The following is a 23,490-nucleotide window of genomic DNA, read 5'->3' as shown; positions in this document are numbered from 1 at the left end:
ATACTTCCACTTGAGAGCCCTTATCCATCTGCATGATCCCAGCTAGCTGAGCCCCTAGGGATGGATGCAGATCTCAAGGGAGAAAGGAAACAGCAGGTCAGGGGAACTGTCACCTGGGCCGCATTCTGTTTTCGAAGACAACCCAGAGCAAGAGGGGAGGCCAGTAGAGGGAAGAGTGCCACACTGGCTCCCCGCTCCTACGGCCTTTCAGATTTGGGAAAGGGGGTGGATTTACTGCGTAAGTGGATCTTCTCCAGCCACAATGGGGCAAAGGGCCCCATTCTCCATCCTTAACTCCCACTAGAACGGATCAGAGCATCAGTGGAAGTAAAAAAGTAGGCAGACACCAAATACAAAACTCAGTCGCTCAGGATCTAGTCCCTCTTGATCCTCAGCATGCCCTGAAGACACAGCTGAAGGCACCATCCTCCTGGGGGTCTGGCCCCAGTTTCTTCGCAGGATTGGGTTATCATGAAGACTCAAGGGGAAATGTTAGGGGAGGAGGAGAACCTGATTTCACTCTAAATGACACTCCGCATGGACCTGGTGCTATGACCTACCATCAGTACTCCGGACTCCAAAATCGAAGAGAGGAAAACCTTGGAGAGACAACTATTGAAGAATTTAGAGATACAAATTAAGTAATGGGAGTGTAATTTTATTTTTTCCCACGTAGCTGGAGCCTACCTCTATCCCATCCCATCCTCCTTTTCCCTTTGTCTTAAAGAATGGTAAGTGACTTTATAGATTTTGGCTTGAGAGATGCAAATTACTAGGATAGCGAAGTACTTGGGTGACTTCTAGTCCTGTCAGATTGCCCCTTGCTCATTGAGAACACAGCACAATAGAAGGACAACAGGTGACCCCAATCAGGACCAAGCGCCACTCAGAGGCAAGAGCAGTTCCAGGGCCCTTCAAAGTTTCCAGACAACCCACCCAGCAGCGTCCACCGGTGTCCTTTAGTCCAGCGGTCGCCAACCGGTGGTCCGGTCCGAAAGGCTGGCGACCGCTGGTTTAAGGCCGGGCCTGTCCCTGCGAGGGTTGCGCGGGTGGGTGTGGGCGGGGCCCCATTGACACCTTTCCAAGCAGCGCGGAGAGGGGAGGCGGGGCCGGAGGCCTGGGCGAACCAATGAGGGCGGCCCCTGTCACACAAAGCCGGCGAGCGGGCCAATGGGCGTGGGGGGTGTGGCCAGGACCTCGGGCTCGGGGCATTTATAACAAGTTGGAATGCGGTGCCTGGACGCGCGCTCTGAGGCGGCGGTGGGCTCCCGTGCGGGGTGCGGGACGTGTGCTCTAGTTCTACCCCCGCAGCCGACCCCCTACTCCGCCTTCTCTCAGCTCCTGCTCGTCATGGAGTCGCTGGCTCTCCCTCGGCGTCCCGGCCCGGCTCCTCCGGCGGCCGCCGCCCTGGCCGACGGGCTCAAGTCGCCCAAGCCTGTGATGAAGAAGCAGGCGGTGAAGCGGCACCACCACAAGCACAACCTGCGGCACCGCTACGAGTTCCTGGAGACCCTGGGCAAGGGCACCTACGGCAAAGTGAAGAAAGCGCGGGAGAGCTCGGGGCGCCTGGTGAGTGCGGCTCCCTCCGCGGCGCCGGCCGGCGGGCGGGCGGCTCGGGCTGGGCGGGGGGCTAGAGCCTTGCTCCGGGGAGTGGCCCCCTTCATCCAGTCTTTACCACGCTGAGATTGCGGGGACGGGGCGGTGGTGGTGTTTATCGCAGATGTGTCTGTCCACGGTTGTACGGACAATGGTCGTGGACCTGAGAACCCCAGCAACACCGGACAGCATGTGACGATGGCCAGTTAGTGAGGCGGGCAGTTGGTGCAGGGTGCCTAGAAGTCTAATAGCGTCCTTAGAGATGAGAGGTCCCCCTAAAGAAGATGGGAACTTCAGTTGGATTTTGCTTGGAACAGACTTCCAATAGAGTGGAATGGGAAGAGGAAGTAGAAGGCACCCGATCCTAGTAGGGGGTTAGTACCAGTAAATGTGTGTGTTTGGATGAATGAGTGAGGCCTCCAGTTTTCGACTCAGTTCTATGAGTCTGGCAGCCCAGCACACTACAGAGATCTGCACAGGGGTGGAGTGGGGGTGGGTTGAACACTTAAGTCCTTTCTAAATCTAAGAGTGAGGCGAAGTGTCTGTATGATGAGTTTTTTTAAAATATATTTTTATTGATTTCAGAGAATGAGAGGGAGAGAGAGATAGAAACATCAACGATGAAAGGGAATCATTGATAGGCTACCCCTGTACACCCCCTACTAGGGATCGAAACCAAAACCTGGGCAAGTGCCCTGGCTAGGATCCAACTCTGACCTCCTGGTTCATAGGTCAACACTCAACCACTAAGCAACACCAGCAATATGATGAGGTTTTTTTTCTGAGACATGTGAAACCAGGGTCTGGTGCAAGGTCCACTGTGCCCCAAGATTCCTTTGGGTCTAAGGCCTTTTCAGAAAGGTGTCCTGTTAATTTGGGGTGTGTGTGTGCACATATTGTAGTAATAGTAGTAGTAATCTGTGGAACCTTGAGCAATTAATTTATCTCGGTATGCTCAGTTTCCCCTTCTGCAAATACGGAGAAACCTCAGCCTCCCTCACAAGCTGCTATGAGGATTGAATGAGAAGTAAGTGGGAATGTAAATTGTTCTGACATGAAGAAACCACGGTGAGAACTGATGCTTATATCTGGAAGGCCAACCCTGAATGAAAGAGTGGCAAGCTTGCCGAAAGTTAGTTAACAGTGGTTTTCAAACTGGAGTTTAATATGCACAGGAGTCAACTGGGGTGCTTGTTTGAAATCCTTATTCTCTGGTTCCACACCCACAGGGTTTTATTCTGAAGATCCAGGATGGGACCAAATAGTCTGTATTTTAACAAGCCTTTTAGGGCAGGTGCTCTAGGGATTGTTTTGCCAAATCCAATTGGGTGCTGGTTATGAGATGTGTGGAAGCACAGGTGTGTGTGTGTGTGTGTGCATGTGTGTGTGTGTGTGTGTGTGTGTGTGTGTAGCCATGGAAGCACAGGTGTGTGTGTGTGTGTGTGTGTGTGTGTGTGTGTGTGTGGCCATGGTTTGCCCTATCGGCTATGGCTGCAGTCGCCTACCCAGATTGTTTGCTTTAGCAGCCAGTAGCTGGTTTGAAATTCAAGAAGTCATCTCATTGGTGAAGGAGAGTGGATGCTGGCAAAAGGGGATGGATTTATGGCCCCATCAATAGGACTGAGTATGTTTTTTCTGCTAATGCCTGGCATGGTCCCCTGTTGCCTGCTGCCAGGTTACAGCTATTGGGCAATCATGTACTTCCTGACTTTCCTTTTCTTTCTCTTTCTATAAAGTGTGAGGGCCTGGTGAGGCTCCAGGCTTCAGACTCCTGGGCCCAGGCTTTGTCAGGGGCTTAGCTGGAAAATAGCTGATTGGCGGGGGGGGGGGGGGGTGCAGATTGGGTTGGGGGGCCTGGAGGCCCCAAAAACTGGGAAACTGAGATTTAAGTTTAGAGATCCCATCAGGCTTTTGACAGGTCACTGCATATAGGAGAGAGGGGGCGGAAGGTGGGGAGGGAGGGAGCAATAGAGAGATCTTATTGATTCTGGAATTAGATAAACCAGTTTTCAGTTTTCAGATCTCAGTGTCTGTAGGCAGGGATTCCGGCTCTTGTTAAATCAGAACACTGACTCCAGAAGGTACTCCCCACCCCATGCCTTTTGTTGTATGCAGGGAGCTGAGATCTGTAGGAATGGGACCTGTTCCGAACCTCCCTGATCCGTAGACCATTCTGTGCTTCTGCTGGGCACTTGCTCAGAGTCTCTCTTCTCCTTGTGGAGCAGCTACCTGCTGTGCTAATGGTTCCTCAATTCTGGAGAGGAGTCCTCTTCCCCACCCCACCCTCATTCCTGCCTCTTCACTGTCCCCCCTGAAGACAGACCAACGTCAGGATCTTCAATGGGAGAGAGGACATGGGAGCCACCCAAACCCCCCTCAAAATGAACTGAGATTATTGGTAGAGACTAAATTCAGAGGAAAACCTGCTGGGTGACTCCCATCCCAATTTTCTCTCCACTTTTACAGACCTTTTCCCATCCCCAGCCTGCCTAGATGAGATTATCAGGGGCTTGATGGGACTGTCCGGAGGGAGGGGCAGGTGGGCAGAACTAATGGCTACTCCAGGAGAGCATCAAAGGAAAAACAAATATTTGCTCTGGATCTTCTAGTCTCCAAGTACATTCCTGGTATCCCGATGACATTTCCTCCTGTGACCCTCCCAGCTCCCTCAATCCCTCTCCCCCTAAAGAGAAAAACACCTGCTGGTAGAGTTGACCAGAGCCTTTGGGATGATCTGCATGGATGTCTTAACCTCCAAGGGCTTTCATGAGGAACATGAGGGGGGTCCAAATGGCTGGTGATCTGGAGCAGAGGTGCTTCTGTCTGATATATTAAATGGTTTGTTGGGATTTGAAAATGACTGAGATGTTCCTATTCCTTCATTGACAGATGGGGATACTGAGGCCCAGAGAGGAGATGAGACTTGTTCTATGGCTGGTTAGTAGCATGCCTACAACATAGGCCCCCGATCTGACCACCCCAATTCCTAGATCACCACTACTGAGTCTTGGTCTGGGAGTTGGCCTTCAGTTGGGCCCGGCCTGGCTCAGTGTGTTTTGTCATTCCAACAGTCTGCTCCAGTCACCTTTCTCAGCGCTTCAGGCAGTGCCGAGGGTTGGAGGATCACTGAGAACCAACTCCCACACACACACGCTGCCTATGAAGGATCCTGGTTGGGTAAACTACACTGCATTCCTGGTTTTTACCTGTCAGGAAGGCTGCTTAACTCAGAGTCAGAGTGCATGGGTTCAAAATCCTGCCTCTATTGCTCACCAGCTCTGTGACCTCTCTGTACCTCAGTCTCCTTATCTGTAAAGTGGGGTTATAGTAACTCCTACTGCATGGTATTCTCATAGGATTAAATAAGATAATATATGGTGAAGTGCTGAGCACAGTAGCTGATACAGTGTCATCCCAGCGAGGCTGCTTTGACTAGACCCTCCCCTCTCCGGGAGGCATCCATCCTGGGTCTCTCTGCCCTGAGCAAGACACTGGGCTGTGCTCAGCTTCTTTAAGCCTAACCACTTTGGTCTCTGCTTTGTTCAAAGTCCTAGTCTCTGCTTCAGCCCCTACTCCAGAGAAGGGCTCCCACCTGGCCAGCTGCCCTCCCAGCGCCTCCTGCACCTGCCTGCTCAGCAGCAGAGAGGAGGCTCCGGCTGCAGGCGACTCTTGTCCTTGGGCTCTGGCCAAACCACACAAGAGAGCTGGGCAGGGAAGTGCCTTGCCCAGCAACCTGGCAGAGTGGGCAGGAGGGTGGCAAGGAGGGGTGGGCACAGTATGTGGTTTAGGGGAAGCAGCTCAGATTCCCCTCATTCCTGGAGCCCATTCCTCTCCCTGGCTGGTTCTCTGGCAAGCTTGGTGGGATGGTGAGCCCCCACACTCTAGGCCCATCCCCACTCTGCCCAGCCCAGCCCAGCTCAACCTCTCCTCCATTATCTAAGTGGGTCATCCTCCATCTCCTTCCCCACCTCCCAGATGGCAGCTGCTTCGTGAAAGGTCAGAGAGGAGCCAAGGACCTTGGCTCCAACTCCTGGCAATAGCTATGACCAGAGATGCCCAGTTTGCACCCTCTTTCCTGGGACCTGGAACCAGCATCTTTAGATCTTGTTTTTCTAAGACCTTTCTGCCATCCTCTCCTGAATCCAGATCATTTCTGATCTGAGTTGGGGGGTGGGTAGGGGCAGTGTTTAACCAATTGAACCCCAGCACCCATCTCTCCAGTGTTTGTGTAAGTGGGATGGGGGTGGCTGGTGATAGTGTACAGCTTGGCCCAAGGCAGGGTGTGGGGCATTCCCTTCTCCAGGGGTGGGAGGTAGGGAGCTGGAGGCAAGGCGCGACATCTGCAAGGATCTTTTGTCTTTTGAGATGGCAGCTTCTCCAGGGAACACCTCTCCCTCTTGGATCCTGACTCTGCCTTGATGTACCAGGGAGCCTTCAAAGAGTCAGTGCACCTTTCCTGCAGTGTTTGCCATTTGTAGGGAATTAGCCCTGTAGGGCCACAGGAGCGAGAAAATCACTGGGCTGGTATCAGAAGGAACTGTGCTCAGGCAGGTTAACAGAGATATAGCATAGGGCCTCGGAACAAGCTCTTTATAACAATCCTTGGCTAGCACCTTCCTGGCATAGTAGCAGGTGACCCATTTCTGAAGACGCTCAGCAGACAATGCTGGCGTTTGGAGGGGAGCTTAGAGATCCTGGTGTGCAAATTTGTGAATGGTCCCTTTCTTTCTGGCCTTTGCTCAAACATTTCTCTCTGCCTGGCATGCCCCTGTTGCCCCTCCCTAGCCTGCCCTCCTTGGCTTGGCAAACCCCACTCATCTGTCAAGATCTAAAGCAGTTTTCTCCCCGCTCCTCCAGGTAAAGGAAGCTCCTCCAGTGCTCCTGGAGCCCCTGGCAGGCAGGGGCCTCCGTTTTCACACTCATCACACTCAACTGGAGTTGATGTTCATTGCCAGTCCTACCGCTGGACTGAAGACCTTGGCAGAGGGACTGTCTAATTGCTGTCTAAATCCCCAACACCTCACATAGCACCAGGCACATAGTAGGTGTTCAGCAAGTGTTTGGAGAATAAATTACCTTTCATTTTTCAAATGAGGACAATAAAACCAGCCAGACCAGTTGACCAGATTATTTAAGTGACTTGTCTTGAGTTGCAGAGTTCAGTAGTGGCAAATAGAGATACCTGAGCTCCTGACACCCACTCCACAGACCTAGTGTTCACATGTCCATTAATATAATTGTTGTGTCTGGGTTCCCTGTTCCCTCTGAGTAGAGTGGCCGCATACTATGTTATCTAAACCTGGGTACTTTGGAGAGGAAGGGGTCCCTGTTAGTAATATTGCTGGGATGAATCAGGATTGTCCCTGGGCATGTGATCTCTCTACCTCTGGGTGATCCATTCAGCTCCAGTCAGTGTGTTTTTATTCTAGAGAGTGGTTGCTCAACTACCTTGCAGATGGAGAACAAAGGTCCCTCCAAATTAGTGCTTGTAGCAGAGGTTGCCTCTCCACCCATGCCCAGGAAGAAAGGCAGAAAATCTTACCTGGCACTGCCCCCATCAGTCAGGGATCAGCCCAATGACCTCACCAGTCTATCTAGATTGCGATTTGTGTTCACCAGTAAACAATTGTTGAGTACTTTCGATTGCGGAACTCTGTCTAGGCCTGAGCTTTGGCTACATCTGATCTACTTTGTTAAGCTAGCCAGCAGGTAGCTAGGGGCCCTTCTCATGGGATAGGTTGAGGAACAGTGGCCCAGCCTCACCAGGGCACTGACATCTTGCTCTTCTGGTTTGTCACCTGCTTAGGGACTGGTGGAGGCCTGCTGACATTACTTGTTTCTTTCCTGGGAAGTGCCAGCCACAGTGTGCTCTCCTAAGACCTAATGTAGATGATTGGGGTCCTTGCCCTCCCCCCGCCCCCGAGGCCAGAGCATATGCTAACAGGAGGATGGGACTGTCCATGGAGGTTAACAATTCTGATTTAGAGCCATAGGCTTCCAAATTTTAGAGAAATGGATCTCAAGGTCTGACTTGTACCCTCTCTCTATCCATCAGAGTGCTGTTTCTAGCACGGCTCAGACCCCTTTATTCGGGGGGGGGCGGGGGGGCCTCCTTTCTTTTAGGTCTTGTCGTTCTGAGAGCTCTGCCTCCTAAGCCTAGGATGGTTTCTCTCATTGTTGTATTTGTTTGTGTGTACACAATTATACATCCAAAATGTGCTTAGCCTTTTCATGTGTGCATCTTAAGCCCTCAAATAGTTCTGTCTCATTATCAAGTTATGTGATTCATGTATGATTTTTTACTATCTGTTAATAGGTTTTTATGGCCCTTTATCTGAAGAGTACATAGTACTTTATCCATTGTCCGATTATTAAAGTGCAGACATTTAGAGAGGAAAGAATTAGTCCATAAAATCGTATCTTCCGGGAGAGGAGAGGGGCCTGGGGAGAGAGGTGTGCGGAAGCCGCGCTCCAGGCTGAAACCTCAGAGCTGATGGAGGATTCCAGCCCCTTTGTCCCTATCCCCACCCCCTGTCCAATTCTAAATCAGGGATTTTGCAGCACAGCTCGCGGGGTGGTTTGGAGCAGAAGGGGTGGGGGTGTGCAGCGAGCACCTGCAGCTGCAGCGTGGGCCTCAACAGCATCTTGGCGGGAGGCTCCATGGTGACAGTCCCTCCTGCTGCCATTGTCCTCCCTGCCCTGCTCAGGGACACAGAGAGCTGGGCCTGGCTCTTTTACGGAGGGAGGAGGGCACGCCGATGGCCCGTTGCCGGGGTGACGGCCCTGGGCACTGTCAGCAGCTCCTCTTACGGATTACGCGGGGCTGTTCCGCATTCTTGTCGCTGTCCCTGTGAGCAGGAAGCCATTGTCTGCCTCCGGAGCCTGTGAAAGGGGGGATTAGGGGCCCCTCCCTTCCAGAAGTGGTTTCCTTTTCTCTGTCTCCTTTTGAAACTCTCCTGGGAAACTGAATGAGGAGCTGTTTACCTCAGTCTGTGCCTTGGGGTTTCTCCTAACTTGCCTGTCTCCCTGAAGGGGAAGTCTTGTATTTACCATTTGTGTCCCTGCACCAGACTTGACAGGAAGTGACCAGCCCTGTGACACCCCGCCCCTGCCCAGCACCCAATGCCAGCAAGGCAAGCCTCTACGGCTGTGGCATTTGCGTGGCTCATCTCACAGCCAAAGCAGGAAAGTACCACACATGTCCGTTCAGCCTGTTTGTTTCACTGAAAAGAAAGCTGAGGCTCTGAGAAGGGGTGGGACTGCCCATAGGGACAGTGACAGAGCCTGGAGGAGGACCCTGGTCTCCTGGCTCCCCAGGCTGTGTCTTCTGTGTGCGCGCGCGCACACACACACACACACACACACACACACACACACACTGCACAGTTGTGATTCTCCCCTTTCTGTCACCTTGGCCCTGCGTGGGATGGAGAGAGAGGGGGACGGAGACCCCTCAGTCTCCAGAGCTTTGCCGAAAGGGCATCTGGCAGCTCTTTCTTCATTCTCCCTCGCCTCCCTCCACCCTTGCTGACCTGCCACGAAAACCAGCTGGAGCATGAAAACCAGCTGGAGCATTCGTCCTTTTATGGGATGTTCACCTTTACAGACAAGATAGCAAAGCCCAGAGGATGTGGTTGCTGGGAGAGGGACATTCCTTCCCTAGACTCAAGAGACCCGTGTGGGGTATTTTTGTTTTCATAATTTTTTTGTGGTAAAATATGTATAACATAAAATTTACCATTTAAAGCATTTAAGTGTACAATTCAGTGACATTCAGTACAGTTACAATGTTGTGCAACCATCACCACTATGCATTCCTCACATTGTTTCATCACTCCAGACAGAAGCTCTCTGTACCCATTAGACAGTCGCTGCTCATCCCGCCACCAGTCCCTTTGCCTGGCAACCTCTGTTCTACTTTCTGTCCTGTGCATTTCCCTCTTCTGGCCACCTCACATAAATAGACTTGTATGGTATTTGGCCTTGTGTGTCTGGCTTACTTCACTTAATATAATGTTGTCTAGGTTCATCAGGTCGGTGCCAGTTAGTGACAGTATGACTTTGAGCAGGTCACTTGACCTCTCTGGGTACCAGTTTCCTTGCCTGTAAATGGGGATGAAGATACTCTCTGTGCCTACCTCCCAGGGCTGTTGGGAGGGCCCGTTAATTTACTAGCACAACAAATGGTTATGCAGTGCCTACTGTGTGACCAGCAACTATGCTTGGCATCAGGGATCCAATGGTGGGCAAATCCTTGTCCTCCTGGTGTAGAAGGGTAAATTTGCTGTGTAAATCCTAAAGCATCCGCCTTCCGAATGGTTGTTACCTTCCTTGTTCATCATTGGTCCTTACTCCTTCCTGCTGCGTGGGCCACACCTAGAGAAGGTGCTCTCCAGCCTCTCCGCCATCTTCCCTGGTGGAGGTCAGAGTGGCATCCCTGGGTGCATCCTGTGGCCTTGGCAGCAGCAGCAGGCGGACCACAGTCAGGACTTGGAGAGTGTCCTCCGGGACACTGTTAGCTGCCAGACCTTTCTCTTCATTCTCCAACATTCTCTGTTCCCAGGTGGCCATCAAGTCGATCCGGAAAGACAAAATCAAAGATGAGCAAGATCTGATGCACATTCGGCGAGAGATTGAGATCATGTCGTCACTCAACCACCCCCACATCGTTGCCATCCACGAAGGTACAGAGGCAGGCGTTTGAACCTGGGTGTGTGTGTGTGTGTGTGTGTGTGTGTGTGTTTAGGAGCAGTCAGAACAGATGGTACAAAGAAAGAAAAGAGACACAGGCTTTAGAGTGGACAAAAGCTGGATTTGAAATTCAGCAGTGTGGCTTGGGCAACTATTCAATTTAGTTTCTGGGTGGGCCTCAGTTCCTCATTTGTAAAACGGGATAATCCCATCTACGTCACAGGGTAGCTGCAAAGGCCAAATAAAATGTCACCGTGTGCTCAGCTCAGGGGAGGAACTCCGTGTATTGTAGGCTTTTTGTGGTTATTGTTAGGGTTTCTGTACTTGAACGCTACCTCCCCAACACAGTGAGAACTTCCGCGATACGGGGGAGACTGAAACATGGAGGCCTGCACCTGCCTCGGGGGCATGGGTGCTAAGAGCCAGACTCCTAGGGCCTGTCCTGTCCTCAGAGTCATTCCCGCCATGGGCCTGGCTCCCACCTCTCCTTATCATCTTTCCCAGCCTCCTCTTGCTCTGACAACAGTGGTGGCTTTCCACTCCAGCTGCCCTGTTCCCTGTGACCCAGACAACAAAGTAAGCAAGAGGAGGGGGGGACAAGGGAAAGAGGGGGAACACCTTCCCACACACATCTGTCTGCTTCCAGCCTTTATATAATATCAGTTAGAGGGGACCAAGGGAAAGCAGCAGAGGGAGGGAGACGATGGCTTTGCCCTCTATCTGAATATTCCTGGTGGGAAATGAGAGAAGTCTTCTCTCTTGGGTTATATCATAGGAAGACGAAGGGCAGAGCCACTCACGTGGCCCTGTGGCCTGAGCCTGTCCCACAGGAGCCCAGGCAAGTAGCTGAGAAAGCCAATTGTATCTCTTTGTATTCCCCTAGGGAAGAGTGGGCATGGCGGAGTATTGGTTAAGCCCGGCTGAGCTTGGTGATCGGTGTGTGTGTGTGTGTGTGTGTGTGTGTGTACATATGGGTGCATGTCCCACACCCATATCCCCAGCCAGGTCTGGGCACTGAGTTCTGAAGCTCAGGATGTGGCTTCCCCTTCACCTTCCAATTCTGCAGATGTAGGGCCATCATAGTTACTGTGTGTGTGGCAGGGCTCTCCCGATCCATCCCCATCCTGCCACAGCCTTCAGGAGGTATGGACTGGGGGGTGGGGGGACTGACCTAGCTGCTGTCCAGAATGTGCTGGCTCTGGACCCCCAATTTCATGGCACAGAGGCTGCAGAGATATGGAGAACCACAGGGGGAGAGGCTCAGCTAGACACACCCCAGGAGGCTGGGCCACCACCCATCAGGGCCACTCACTCATGTTCCCCTGGGAAAAAGCTCAGTCCTCCCGGCCATGTATCCAAGTGCCTGGGAGCTGGGACTCCTCCTGGGAGAAGCCACCTCCCTCAGCTCCCTCTCACCTGCTAGACAGCAGCAGCCCGGGGCTGGCCCAGCAAGCCCAACTCCTAGGACCTGTTTGACACAAAGATGCAATGTCAGGGCCATGCGTGTTCTGACACAATCCAGCTGAAGGGCCAGTTTGGTGACCTAGTCGTTCCCTACCTTTCCAGGGGGCTCGAGCCAGGACAAGGCCTCACGGGGCAAGAGGGCCCCTCCTATACGGGTTGATGAGCCAGATGGGGCAGGCTGACTGCCAGGAGCCCAGCCAGTCAATTAGTTACCAAATATACTGTTTGCTTCTGTGGACAAGGCCCTGGAAGTACTCTGGGTGGGAAGTCAAAGGTGTTGGGGGAGATGAATACTCAGCTCTCCAGTGTACTTTATAGTGTACAAACCACTTACATATACTTCTGTTCCTTTTCTGATCCTCAAGGCAGGCACTGTGTGGGCATTATTATATATATTATACATAGGAGGACGCTGCTAATAAATCTAACAGTAGGTGGCATGTATTGAGGGCTTGTTTATGTCAGCCCCTCTGCCAGCTTGCTCAGCCAGCCCCTGGCTGTCACCGGCTTTTATCTAGTTCTCACCGCAGCCCTCAGAGGTTGCCATTATCATCCCCCTCTTCAAATGAGGAAACTGAGGCACGCCGGTTGAATAACTTGCCAAGGTCAGCCAGCTAGTAAGTTATGGGGCTAGGATTCCAACCCCAAACCGACATTCTTACTGCTGGGTCTAGAAGAGATTTGCCCTACGTCCCAAAGCAAAAAGCACCGAATTCTGAATCCGACAGCCTTTCCATCCTCATCCAATGATGGCTCTGCCCTTTGGGAACTTGCAAGGTGGTTTCAAGAACCCACAAAAGCCAGAACTTCCAGAGAGGGTGGGTGAGCCAGTTTCCTTGGCCTTAACTAGTTGATACTGGAAGATGTGGAGAACTTCAGATGTCCTTCTCCTGCCCTTACTTGCCACCCTCCTGCCCCATCACAGACATCCCTAGAGGAAGGTTCTGGAGGGAGGTGTCTGGTCCAGGGCCAGGGAGAGGCCAGTGGCCCCCAGGGGGAGCAGTGTGCTCGGGAGGGTCCTGATGTCCCATCTTGTTCTGCCCAGTGTTCGAGAACAGCAGCAAGATTGTGATTGTCATGGAGTACGCCAGCCGGGGCGACCTGTATGACTACATCAGTGAGCGGCAGCGGCTCAGCGAGCACGAGGCCCGTCACTTCTTCCGGCAGATCGTCTCCGCTGTGCACTATTGCCACCAGGTGGGCCTCTACCCACCCAGCCCTGCTCCGAGGGGTGGTCCCTGGGCTCCGGGGCTGGTTTGGGCCAGAGAGATTCCAGATTTCTCCAGGATCACACAGGGAGATGGGCAGAGGCAAGACTCGATTCTGGGCTCTCGGCCCAGGGGATACTAGGCTCTGAGTCCCTTGGCCAGGGCTGGAAGGGCCTGTGATAACCATGGGTATTCCCAGCCTACTTGTGCCCCCTTCACCCCATCGCCTTGTGTTTGCCTCACTTTCCAGACGAGGCCCTCATGCACTGCCCTCCCTGCTGACCTCCCCCTGAACCTCCTCCTCCCTCTTTCAGAATGGGGTTGTCCACCGGGATCTCAAGCTGGAGAACATCCTCCTCGATGCCAATGGCAATATCAAGGTGAGCCCACTTCTTGTTTCCAGCCGCTCCCACTCCTCCCAGCCTTTCCGCAGCCTTTCGCCAAGTATCTCTAAGCCCTTAGGGGGTCCCAGGAGGAGTCGAACAAGCTCCAACTTACATGTTGGTTCCCACTTTGTTTTGTGGATGGAAAACCAAGGCTTCAAAATAAGGGGTGACTTGCACAAGGTTCTATGGCTAACGAGAGGCTGAGCATGGGCTAGAACCAAGGTCTTCTGACTCCACAACCAGTGCTCTCGACATCACAAGACTGACGGAAGTCTAGGTCTAGGGGCAGTTTTTGCTCATTTGGGACTGGCAGGGAGCAGACCATGGCCTTAGTTCTCCCTGCCTATGTGCATGCATGCACACATGCGCACACACATGCACACGTTAATCTGCTGCAGTTAGGTAACCCTTTGGCACTTTTCCCCAAAGGCCAGGCCTTCCAGCGCCAGCTTCCTGCAGCTTCTGCTTCCCTGAGCCTAAGCAGTTTAATTTAGGAATGAGAAGGGCACACTGATGAGATAAACTCAGATCACAGCGCTGGAAGGGGGAGATGCCAGGCCGGCCCCTGCATGTACCTGGGAGAGCACTGACTCTGCACTCAGACTTCCTCAGAATCTTCTTGAACTCAGGGCATAGTCCTTTCTCCAGTGGCTCCTGACCTGTGCTTTGAGGTGCCCTGTGCTGACTTCATTCCCCCTTCCCAGCCAATTCCCGGAGCAGGTGGAGCTTGCTTTGATGTATGGGATGGGGGAGGGGAGCAGAGCCAATAAACCCTGGACTGGCACAAACTCTCCATCTGCACCAATCACCTGCCTCATTATGGGCTTCAACTGGAAACCGCTTGATAAGAGGCCAATAAAACCATAAATGAAGGAGCCAGGGTTTCATAAACAGGCCCTCTCCACCCTGGACACACATGACCCTCTGCTGGGGGTGAAGAGGTCAGGAGCAGAAGGGCACTGGCCTCAGCCTCTGCTGAGAGGCTGGTTGGGGAAAGGTCTCTCTGGAGAACAAGAGGTGGACTTGGGGCCTCTCACAGCCTCAGTATCAGATGGCTCAGGGAGTCCTGTGAAGAGATTCCCTCTCCTGGGCTATAACTCTGACCATGATCTTTGTTCTGTCCTCGCTTTTGCTTCTCAGCCATATTGGGCTGACCCCATGATCCTGCCCGGGTGTGGACACAAACAAACCCTTTGCTAGGAAGGGCGGCCCAGCCTTGCGTGCTTACTCAGAGCTAGGGTGGCATGCTGCTGAGGGTCGTGACACTGGCATGAGATGTTGAGTCTCCTCCTCCATCTGGTCAACCTTCCCACTGAGTCCCATTCATGGGTCACACCTGTGCTAGGAGCTGCGGGAGGGATGGAGACAGAAGGAAGTCCGCACAGGGAGCATTGATGTGGCAATATGAGGAGACAGAACTGCTAGGGCCCCAGGGGTCCTCAAACTTTTTAAACAGGGGGCCAGTTCACTGTCCCTCAGACCGTTGGAGGGCCGGACTATAGTTTAAAAAAAAACAACTATGAACAAATTCCTATGCGCACTGCGGGCCTGGGACAAGTTGGCTGCTAAGCAGGACAGGCAGCGGCACCCGGCGGGCCGGATAAATGTCCTCGGCGGGCCGCACGTGGCCCGCGGGCCGTAGTTTGAGGACCCCTTTAGGCAGTGGCTATAGCAAGCCATTGGAAACTGTAGGGCTTCGGGGGAGAAGATCTCAGGGCAATGGAGGGCTTCCCAGGGGAGGTGGGCCTGCTGGATCCGGGGGATGCATATGCCTGGGGTGGAGTACAAGCATGAGCAGAGGAGCCTGGGAACAGTGAGGACCCTGGAACCCTCCCACACCTCTACCGGAGTGCTCATTGACACAACTTCCACAGGGCTCTTTCTTCCAGGGCCTGAGCTGGGTTGACAGTGCCCAGTGTGGGGTGGGAGTCATGGGCAGCCTTTCCTCTTGCTGGGGCCTGGGTTTCCCCAGGGTCTGGGAGGGGCAGGCTGAAAGCAGCAGACCATCCCAGGCCTTGGCGTGACCCTGCGTGTTTGTCCCACCCTGCAGATTGCTGACTTTGGCCTCTCCAACCTCTACCACCAAGGCAAGTTCCTGCAGACATTCTGCGGGAGCCCTCTCTACGCCTCGCCCGAGATCGTCAACGGGAAGCCCTACACGGGCCCAGAGGTGGGTATCCGCCCTCCACCACCAGCCTCCTCAGGCATTTCCTGTGTGACTTTAGCTCCGCAGAGCATAAAATTCAACACTGTTCGTTCACCCCCACTCCTCCAAAGTAGTGATTTGCCCGGTCTGTAGCCAGCAGTGGCCAAACTGGAACAAGAACTTAAATCTCTTGACCCTCAGTCTGGTTCTGTGCTGCTCACCTTCCTGGTTCCCATCACCTTTCCCAGCACCCAGCCAGCCACCCCTTCCTGTCCCCGAAGGATGGCCTCGCCACTGCTCTCATGTTTGTGGCTGCCCCTGCCAAGGAGAGATGATGGACAGCACCTCTCCCCTGAGCCTCAGTCCCTCCTGAAGCGTCACTCCTTTGCCCCCTTTGCCCCCAGATACTAGAGGGAGGTGACCCTCAGATGCACTGGCCTCTCTCTCTGGTGTGCAAGGGGGGCTGGAGGCCCTCCAGCATCCTTGCTGATCTCCCCCCGTCCCCTCTCAGGTGGACAGCTGGTCCCTGGGTGTTCTACTGTACATCCTGGTGCATGGCACCATGCCCTTTGACGGGCAAGACCATAAGACACTGGTGAAACAGATCAGCAACGGGGCCTACCGGGAGCCACCTAAACCCTCAGGTGAGTGGGACGTATGGGTGTTCGCATCCAGGACCTGGTGTCCTGAGCTAATTCCTGAGGCGGGAGTTAGTGGCAACAGAGTGAGGAGGACACCCCATGCAGATGAGAGGACCCTCCACCACCTCCTGCTGTTATCTCTCTGCCTCCAGTGTCTGTGACCTGGAAAAGGAGGGATATCTCTTCCTTCCCTTATGGACATGCTCTGTTGTATTTGGGAAATACTTCCTAAGGTCTAACTTAGATCCCTTTTGCTTTAGTTGTCTCACTTTCCACTGCTTTTGCCCTCATCCTTTGAAATCTTTTTGTCCTTTCTACCTACATTGTAAGAACCTTGGTTTACCCTTCAGCACAGTCCACATCCTCGGCGGGTTGCATCTCTGGGGAGAACGAGGATGCACTCACATACAACAAGGCTAATGAAGGGGCCCGAGCCCTGAGGGGCGTGGCATGAGAGAGGAAATTGGCAGAGTCCATCCAGAAGAGCCAGAGGCTGGGAGGTGGCCGGGCTTGGGAGTGTGTAGAGCCCTCAGTGGGAGTCAACGTAACTTACCCCGGAGTGAGTGGTATCTTAGCACAGGTGGGGGTAAGCCAGTGAGAGGGGCGGTGGGTGCCCGTTCTCATGGCTGCCAATCTGAAGCCCCTTGTCTTTGTCTTCCAGACGCCTGTGGCCTGATCCGGTGGCTGTTAATGGTGAACCCCACCCGCCGGGCCACCCTGGAGGATGTAACCAGTCACTGGTGGGTCAACTGGGGCTATGCCACCCGTGTGGGGCAGCAGGAGGCTCTGCATGAGGGAGGGCACCCTGGCAGTGACTCTGGCCGGGCCTCCATGGCCGACTGGCTCCGGCGGTCCTCCCGCCCCCTCCTGGAGAACGGGGCCAAGGTGTGCAGCTTCTTCAAGCAGCACGCGCCTGGAGGGGGCAGCGTGGCCCCCAGCCTGGAGCGCCAGCATTCACTCAAGAAGTCCCGCAAAGAGAACGACATGGCCCAGTCTCTCCAGGGGGACCCGGCTGATGACACTGCCCCTCGCCCCAGCAAGGACAACCTGAAACTACCAAAGGGCATTCTCAAGAAGAAGGTCGCTGCCTCCTCGGATTGGGCGGGGGAGGACTCTGAGCTCAGCCCGGCCCCCGCAGGCCCAGAGCAGGCTGCCCCCCTGCTCCCCAAGAAGGGCATCCTCAAGAAGTCTCGGCAGCGGGAATCCGGGTACTACTCCTCTCCTGAACCCAGCGATTCTGGGGAGCTCCTGGATGCGGGGGACGTGTTTATGGGCGGGGACTCCGTGGAGCAGAAGCCGCCCCAGGCCTCGGGGCTGCTCCACCATCGCAAGGGCATCCTCAAACACAACGGCAAGTTCTCCCACATGGCCCGGCAACTCACAACGCCCGCCACCTTCTGCTCCTTGAATGAACTGGCCTCACCCCGCCCTCCGTCCAGGGCCAGCCGCCCCTCGGGAGCTGTAAGTGAGGACAGCATCCTGTCCTCCGAGTCCTTTGACCAGCTGGACCTGCCTGAGCGGTTCCCCGAGCCTCTGCTGCGGGGCTGTGTGTCTGTGGACAACCTCACGGGGCTGGAGGAGCCCCCCTCAGAGGGCCCAGGAAGCAGGGGCCTGAGGCGCTGGAGGCAAGACCCCCTGGGGGAAAGCTGCTTTTCCCTGATGGACTGCCAGGAGGTGACGGAGGCCTACCGACAGGCCCTGGGCATCTGCTCAAAGCTCAGCTGAGGGGGTGGGGGGCATCGCCCCAGCGGATAGGCTCTAAGATGCACCTGGCAACACCCTGAGGGGAGACACCTTCTCCCCTGCCTCCTAGGACCAGCATCCCAGCCCAGAAGGCTGAGATGGTTGGCAGTTTAGTCCTGGGGAGGAACGGATATGGGCACAATGGGCACGTGAAAGGCATTGAGGGTTCAATGTCCTCAGCTCTGTGGAACCAAGAAGATAGAGGAGGGGAAAAGGGTAGAGAAGTAGAGGGAAGGCCTGTGGCCAAGTCCAGGTTCTCTGTCTCGTGTACACAGCACTCTTTTCAGCAGCCATGTCCTTCCTTGCTGTGCATGGTGCCTGCGCCACGGTAGGGATGGAAACTCTCCACATCCCCACCCCATCCCCACCCAGCACTAAAACTGGAATATGGAAACCGCTTATGTGCCTGGGACATCCTCGGACAGTCTCCTGCGTGTGCCCGTCCTTATTTCTCCAGCAGTAAGAGAGCACACAACCTGTTTCCTCAAAGGCTCTCGCCCCTTTCCTGTCCTTCAAGCCTGGCCCAGGCCTCCTGGCGTCGCTGCTATGAATCTAAAAGACTTGAACAGGCTCAGGCTGCTACTGGACTTCATCTCAAGGGGCCCAGATGCCTCAGGACCCCACCTTGAACCTCATCGGCTCTGTGACCTTCTCCGGCCTCTAAGCTGCTCCGGCTCCTGAGAATGGATGTGCCTATTTCTCTGGGTTTTCAGGACCCTAGAATGTCCTATTTATGTTTTCAAGCTCTGTGTTCTTAAAAAAGTGGATTTTGCTGTTTTCTATACTGTGAATACTGTGTTCTGGAAAGTCCGCTATATGTGTAACTTTTGTGTACAGAGGAATATTTTTGCAGTGATTCCCTACTGATCATGGGGAAGGGGGCCCTTTTATAAATCCGCGTGTTCCGTTGCACTGGCCAGAGGAGTTCTCTGGCTCCCTCATCCACACCCTGATTCAGTCTACCTGATGGTCCCTCTTCCCTTCTCTGTGGCCAGGAAAAGAACCACTCCATTAAAAACCAGAACTGCGATTGAAAACAGCCTCTGTTGTTCTCTGTGAGGAGGTGGGGCACAGATCTTTGAGCCTTAACACACTCCTGCTGAGAAATAGAGAAGCTACTTAATAAAAACAAGCCAACAACAAACACCCAGCTGTAGCCCCCAAAAGCTCCTTGAGATACCTGCATTCCCAGTTCTGCCCTGTTAAACGCAGGTGGGGGAGCCCTGGGCTGAAGGTCCCAATTTGCTCTTCCCATCATTGGCACTAAAGGGAGAACTAGGCTTGGCTGATTGTCCAGCCCTGCCCCCAGCCTTCTCTGCCTCTTCTTCCACCCCTCCCCCACCCAGTTCTGTCCCCCGCTGCTTGAAGACACCCCCACTGCCTTTATTCTCTCCCCAAAGAAATCCTCTTTACTCAGTGTTGGGCGGGCCCCCACTCTGCCCCCACCGCCTGACCCCTAGTGAAATAAAGAATGCTTGGAATGCCCCCCCTCGAAGGCTGTCCTTCAACCCCCAGCAGAGCATGCCCAGCCCGCTCTGCTCCTTAGAGAAACTCCAGGGTTCCATGAGGACAGATGAAAGGGAGAATAAGGACAAAGTGCAGGCAAGCAGCCTGAAGGCTCCAGCTTCAAGCAGGCTCCCTCCCTATGCCCTACTCCCTACCCCCAACACATCCCCAGTCCTAGCCAGCTCCAGCTCCCTTTCCTCAGCACACCTGCTCTTCTGGGTGGAGCCTCGGAGCCTCAAGATCTTCCCTCCCCTTCTCTGCAAAGTCGCTGGGTCTGGGGAATAAGTGAGGAGTCCAGGCAAGTATGGGGCAAGATGCTAGAGCTAACAAGAAATTGCTCAGACTACCTGGAATATTTCAGCCTGATATCTTCAAGGTCCTACTGAGGACTGGAGCTCTGGGCTATAAACTCCGGGTGAACGCCGGGTTTTTACACTCAAGAAGCATAGAGTTCAGCTGCAGAGTTGGCTGACTCCTTTATTCATTCAGCTTAGGAATCAGCCCTATTCTCTGCTAAGCTCTGTGGAGACAAAGGTTATTGCTATATCTCTGGTGCAATGCATAAGATCTTAGCCTCAAGGAGGCTGCAGATTGGACAGTAAGGTGGCATGCGTAAAAATAAGTAAAATTCGGACTTCCAGTCAAGATGGTGGTGTAGGTAAATGTGATATTCGCCTCCTCCCACAACCACATCAAAATTACAACTAAACTACAGAACAAAACCATCTTTCAGAACTGCCTGAAATCTGGCTGAATCCAAGTCTGACAACTAGGGAATTAAAGAAGAAACCTCACTGAGACTGGTAGGAGGATGGAGAACGGAACGGGCTGGTCCCACACCCATGTGTGATGGATAAAAATTGAGGAGTGAGGGGCCCCAGTCCCACATCAGGCCCTCAAGTCCAGGGTTCCAGTACCAGGAAGAGAAGTCCCCATAACTTCTGGTTATAAAACCCAGCAGGGATTGTAACTCAGTGAGTCAGAGGACATCTGGAGTCCCAGGCAGTTTCTCTTAAAGGGCCTACACACAGACTTATTCAGACTCACTCCCTCTGAGCTCAAGCAGCAACTCAAAAGGCACCAATAACATATAGGGAGGAACTGAATTGTCTGGCATCAGGGGGAGAGCTGGAGGGGAGCAGCTTTCTGCCGACAAAAGTGCTGGCAGAGGCCATTGCTCCTTTCTAGAGACCCCCCCCCCTCCATTACCCTCCTAGAGCCAGCAGGTGGGCTCCATAGTTGAATCTCAATCAACCTGGATCACACTGTTCACTCTGCCCTGGTGATTCCCAGAGAACCTGCCCCACCCAACCTGAGTGCCCACCAGTGGCTTTTCAATACAAATGGCCTGTCTTGGCTCATGCTTCAGACTTTCCTAAAATCTCTCAAACAAGCAGCATCTGGCCTCAGTATTCCCTATACCTCTCACTAAGTGGCCCCAGGCCTGGCACTAGCAGCAGCCACACTTGGTTCACAGCCTTGAGCCTCACCTGAGCACCTCCAAGGTGACCCCAGGCAGAACACAGGCAGCAGCTGACCTTGGCTTGCACCTTCCAGGAGGCCCAAAAGCTAGTGCACCTGGTGGGCAGCTTCGGAGCATCACCCAATCATCTCCGCAAGTGACATATTCAAGGGGCAGACCCAGCAGGCACAGAGCCCTGCTGAAGTAAGTCCAGCTCTGTGGAGTGGGCACCTGCACAGTTGATTCTCCTCAGAGGTTGGTGGTTAGTGGTCGCAGCCAGTCTTTGCAGCTGATTGGCCCCTCCCCCTAACATGCCAACATTAATCAAAACTCAACTACAATAGGAGGGTTTACACAGCTCACATGGGGTGGGGGGAGGGATATACCTGGAGTGCCCAGGGAGGCTACACCACTGGACCCTACAAGACACCTATTACATTAAACCACTTGACTAAGTCTGGGAGACATAGCAGCTCTACCTAATACCTAGAAACAAATACAGGGAGGCAGCTAAAATGAGGAGAAAAGAAACATGGCCCAGATGAAAGAACAGAACAAAAGTCCAGAAAAAGAACGAAACAAAACGGAGACAAGCAATCTACTAGATGCAGAGTTTAAAACACTGGTTATTAGGATGCTCCATGAACTTAGTGAGAACTTCAACAGCGTAGAAAAGGACATGGAAACCATAAAAAAGAACCAGTCAGAAATGAAGGATACATTAACTGAAATAAAGAATAATTTACAGGGAATCAACATTAGAGTAGATGAAGCCAAGAATGAAATCAGCAATTTGGAATGTAAGGAAGCAAAAACTACCCAAAAAGAAAAAAGAACCCCCCCTCCCCTCCAAAAAGAATGAGGACAGGGTAAGGAGCCTCTGGGACAACTTCAAGCGTACCAATATTTGCATCATGGGGGTGCTGGAAGAAGAGAGACAGCAAGGAATTAAAAACCTATTTGAAAAACAATGACAGAAAACTCCCCTAACCTGGTGAAGGAAATAGACATACAAGTCCAGGAAGCACAGAGAGTTCAAGATGTACCCAAAGAGGCCCACACCAAGATACATCATAATTAAAATGCAAAAGTTTAAAGACAAAGAGAATCTTAATAGCAGCAAGAGAAAACCAGTTAATTACCTACAGGGGAGTTCCCATTAGACTGTCAGCTGATTTCTCAACATTCCCCAGGTTGTGGGCTTGATCCCAGTGTGGGGAGTGTAGGAGGCAGCTGATCAATGATTCTCTCTCATCATTGATGTTTATATATCTCTCTCCCTCTCCCTTCCTCTCTGAAATCAATAAAAATGTATTTGTATAGTGTCAGATGAGTATGAGATTTATCAGCATAATCACTTAGTAAGTTGTATAATATCTAATCACTGTAGTGCACACCTGAATCTAATATAATATTACTAGAGGCCCAGTGCATGAAATTCATGCATGGGTAGGGTCCCTAGGCCTGGCCAGTGATCAGGGCCAATTGGGGCCTTCTGGCTGCCAGCTGGGGACTTCCTTCATTCCGTGCTGCTCCCTGGTGGTCAGCGCACATCATAGCAAGTGATTGAACTCCCAGTCGAAATCCCGAGGGGACACTTCACATATTAGCCTTTTATACCTGTAATTGAAAAATAAAAATGATTTTTAAAAATAAGTAAAATTCAACATAGAAATTGTCAGTTCAGAGAATGTGGAAGGGGACTTTGAATGATGGAAAAAAGAACTGAAACTTAGGAGATAATAATAGGGGTTACAGCCTGGCCGGCCTATGGTTGAGCATCGACCTATGAACCAGGAGGTCACGGTTCAATTCCAGGTCAGGGCACATGCCCGGGATGCAGGCTTGGTCCCCCTTTGAGGGCGTGCAGGAATGATTCTCTCTCACCATTGATGTTTCTATCTCTCTCTCTCTCTCCCTTCCTCTCTGAAATCAACAAATATATATATATATATTTTTTAAATATATTTTATTGATATTTTACAGAGAGGAAGGGAGAGGGATAGAGAGTCAGAAACATCGATGAGAGAGAAACATCGATCAGCTGCCTCCTGCACACCTCCTACTGGGGATGTGCCCGCAACCCAGGTACATGCCCTTGACCGGAATCGAACCTGGGACCCTTCAGTCCACAGGCCGACGCTCTATCCACTGAGCCAAACCGGTTTCGGCAACAAAAATATATTTTAAAAAAATAATATAATAGGGGCTACCATTTATTAAGTGCTTATGCGTCAAGCACTGTGTTGCGTTATTTCATTCAATACAATTTTCTTCATTCTCGTATTACAGAAGAAGAAATTAAAACATTAAATAACGTGCCTACTTAGCAAGTGGGAAAACCAGACTTCAAATCCAGGTCTGTGGGATGCCAAATCTTAGTGGGATGGGGTGGGGGTACATTTTATCTGGATTGGATTGGAGAGTTGAGAGCAAGAATATAAGTGAATAGAACTACAAATATTTATTGAGCATTTATTACATGCCAGGCTCTTTTCCAGGTAGAAAATATATAGTAGTTCCTCCTACAAAAATGTCTTCCCCTTATCTCTACAAGCCCCAAAGGAAGCTGGGAAAGAAGAGGGTGAGTGGGAGAAGCTAAAGTGAGAGGAGGGACTGGCAGGAAGGGCAGCCACATAAAGAAAAT

At 52.6% G+C, this 23,490-nt stretch overlaps 1 protein-coding gene across 1 annotated transcript; it reads left to right on the top strand.

The window, feature by feature from the left end:
- The first annotated feature begins 1,220 nt into the window (after positions 1-1,220).
- On the top strand, positions 1,221-18,908 carry NUAK2 (NUAK family kinase 2). Its single transcript, XM_080648445.1, has 7 exons — positions 1,221-1,569; positions 10,160-10,280; positions 12,797-12,948; positions 13,274-13,339; positions 15,396-15,515; positions 16,003-16,135; positions 16,794-18,908. The coding sequence occupies exons 1-7, from the start codon at positions 1,228-1,230 to the stop codon at positions 17,855-17,857; spliced, it is 1,998 nt and encodes a 665-aa protein (XP_080504571.1). The 5' UTR covers positions 1,221-1,227; the 3' UTR covers positions 17,858-18,908.
- The last annotated feature ends 4,582 nt before the right edge of the window (positions 18,909-23,490 follow it).

Source organism: Plecotus auritus (genome assembly GCF_963455305.1).
Source record: "Plecotus auritus genome assembly, chromosome: 12".
In the NCBI taxonomy this organism is placed as follows: domain Eukaryota; kingdom Metazoa; phylum Chordata; class Mammalia; order Chiroptera; family Vespertilionidae; genus Plecotus; species Plecotus auritus.
The sequence above is the reverse complement of the archived record's forward strand: the minus strand, read 5'-3'. Positions and strand labels throughout refer to the sequence as shown.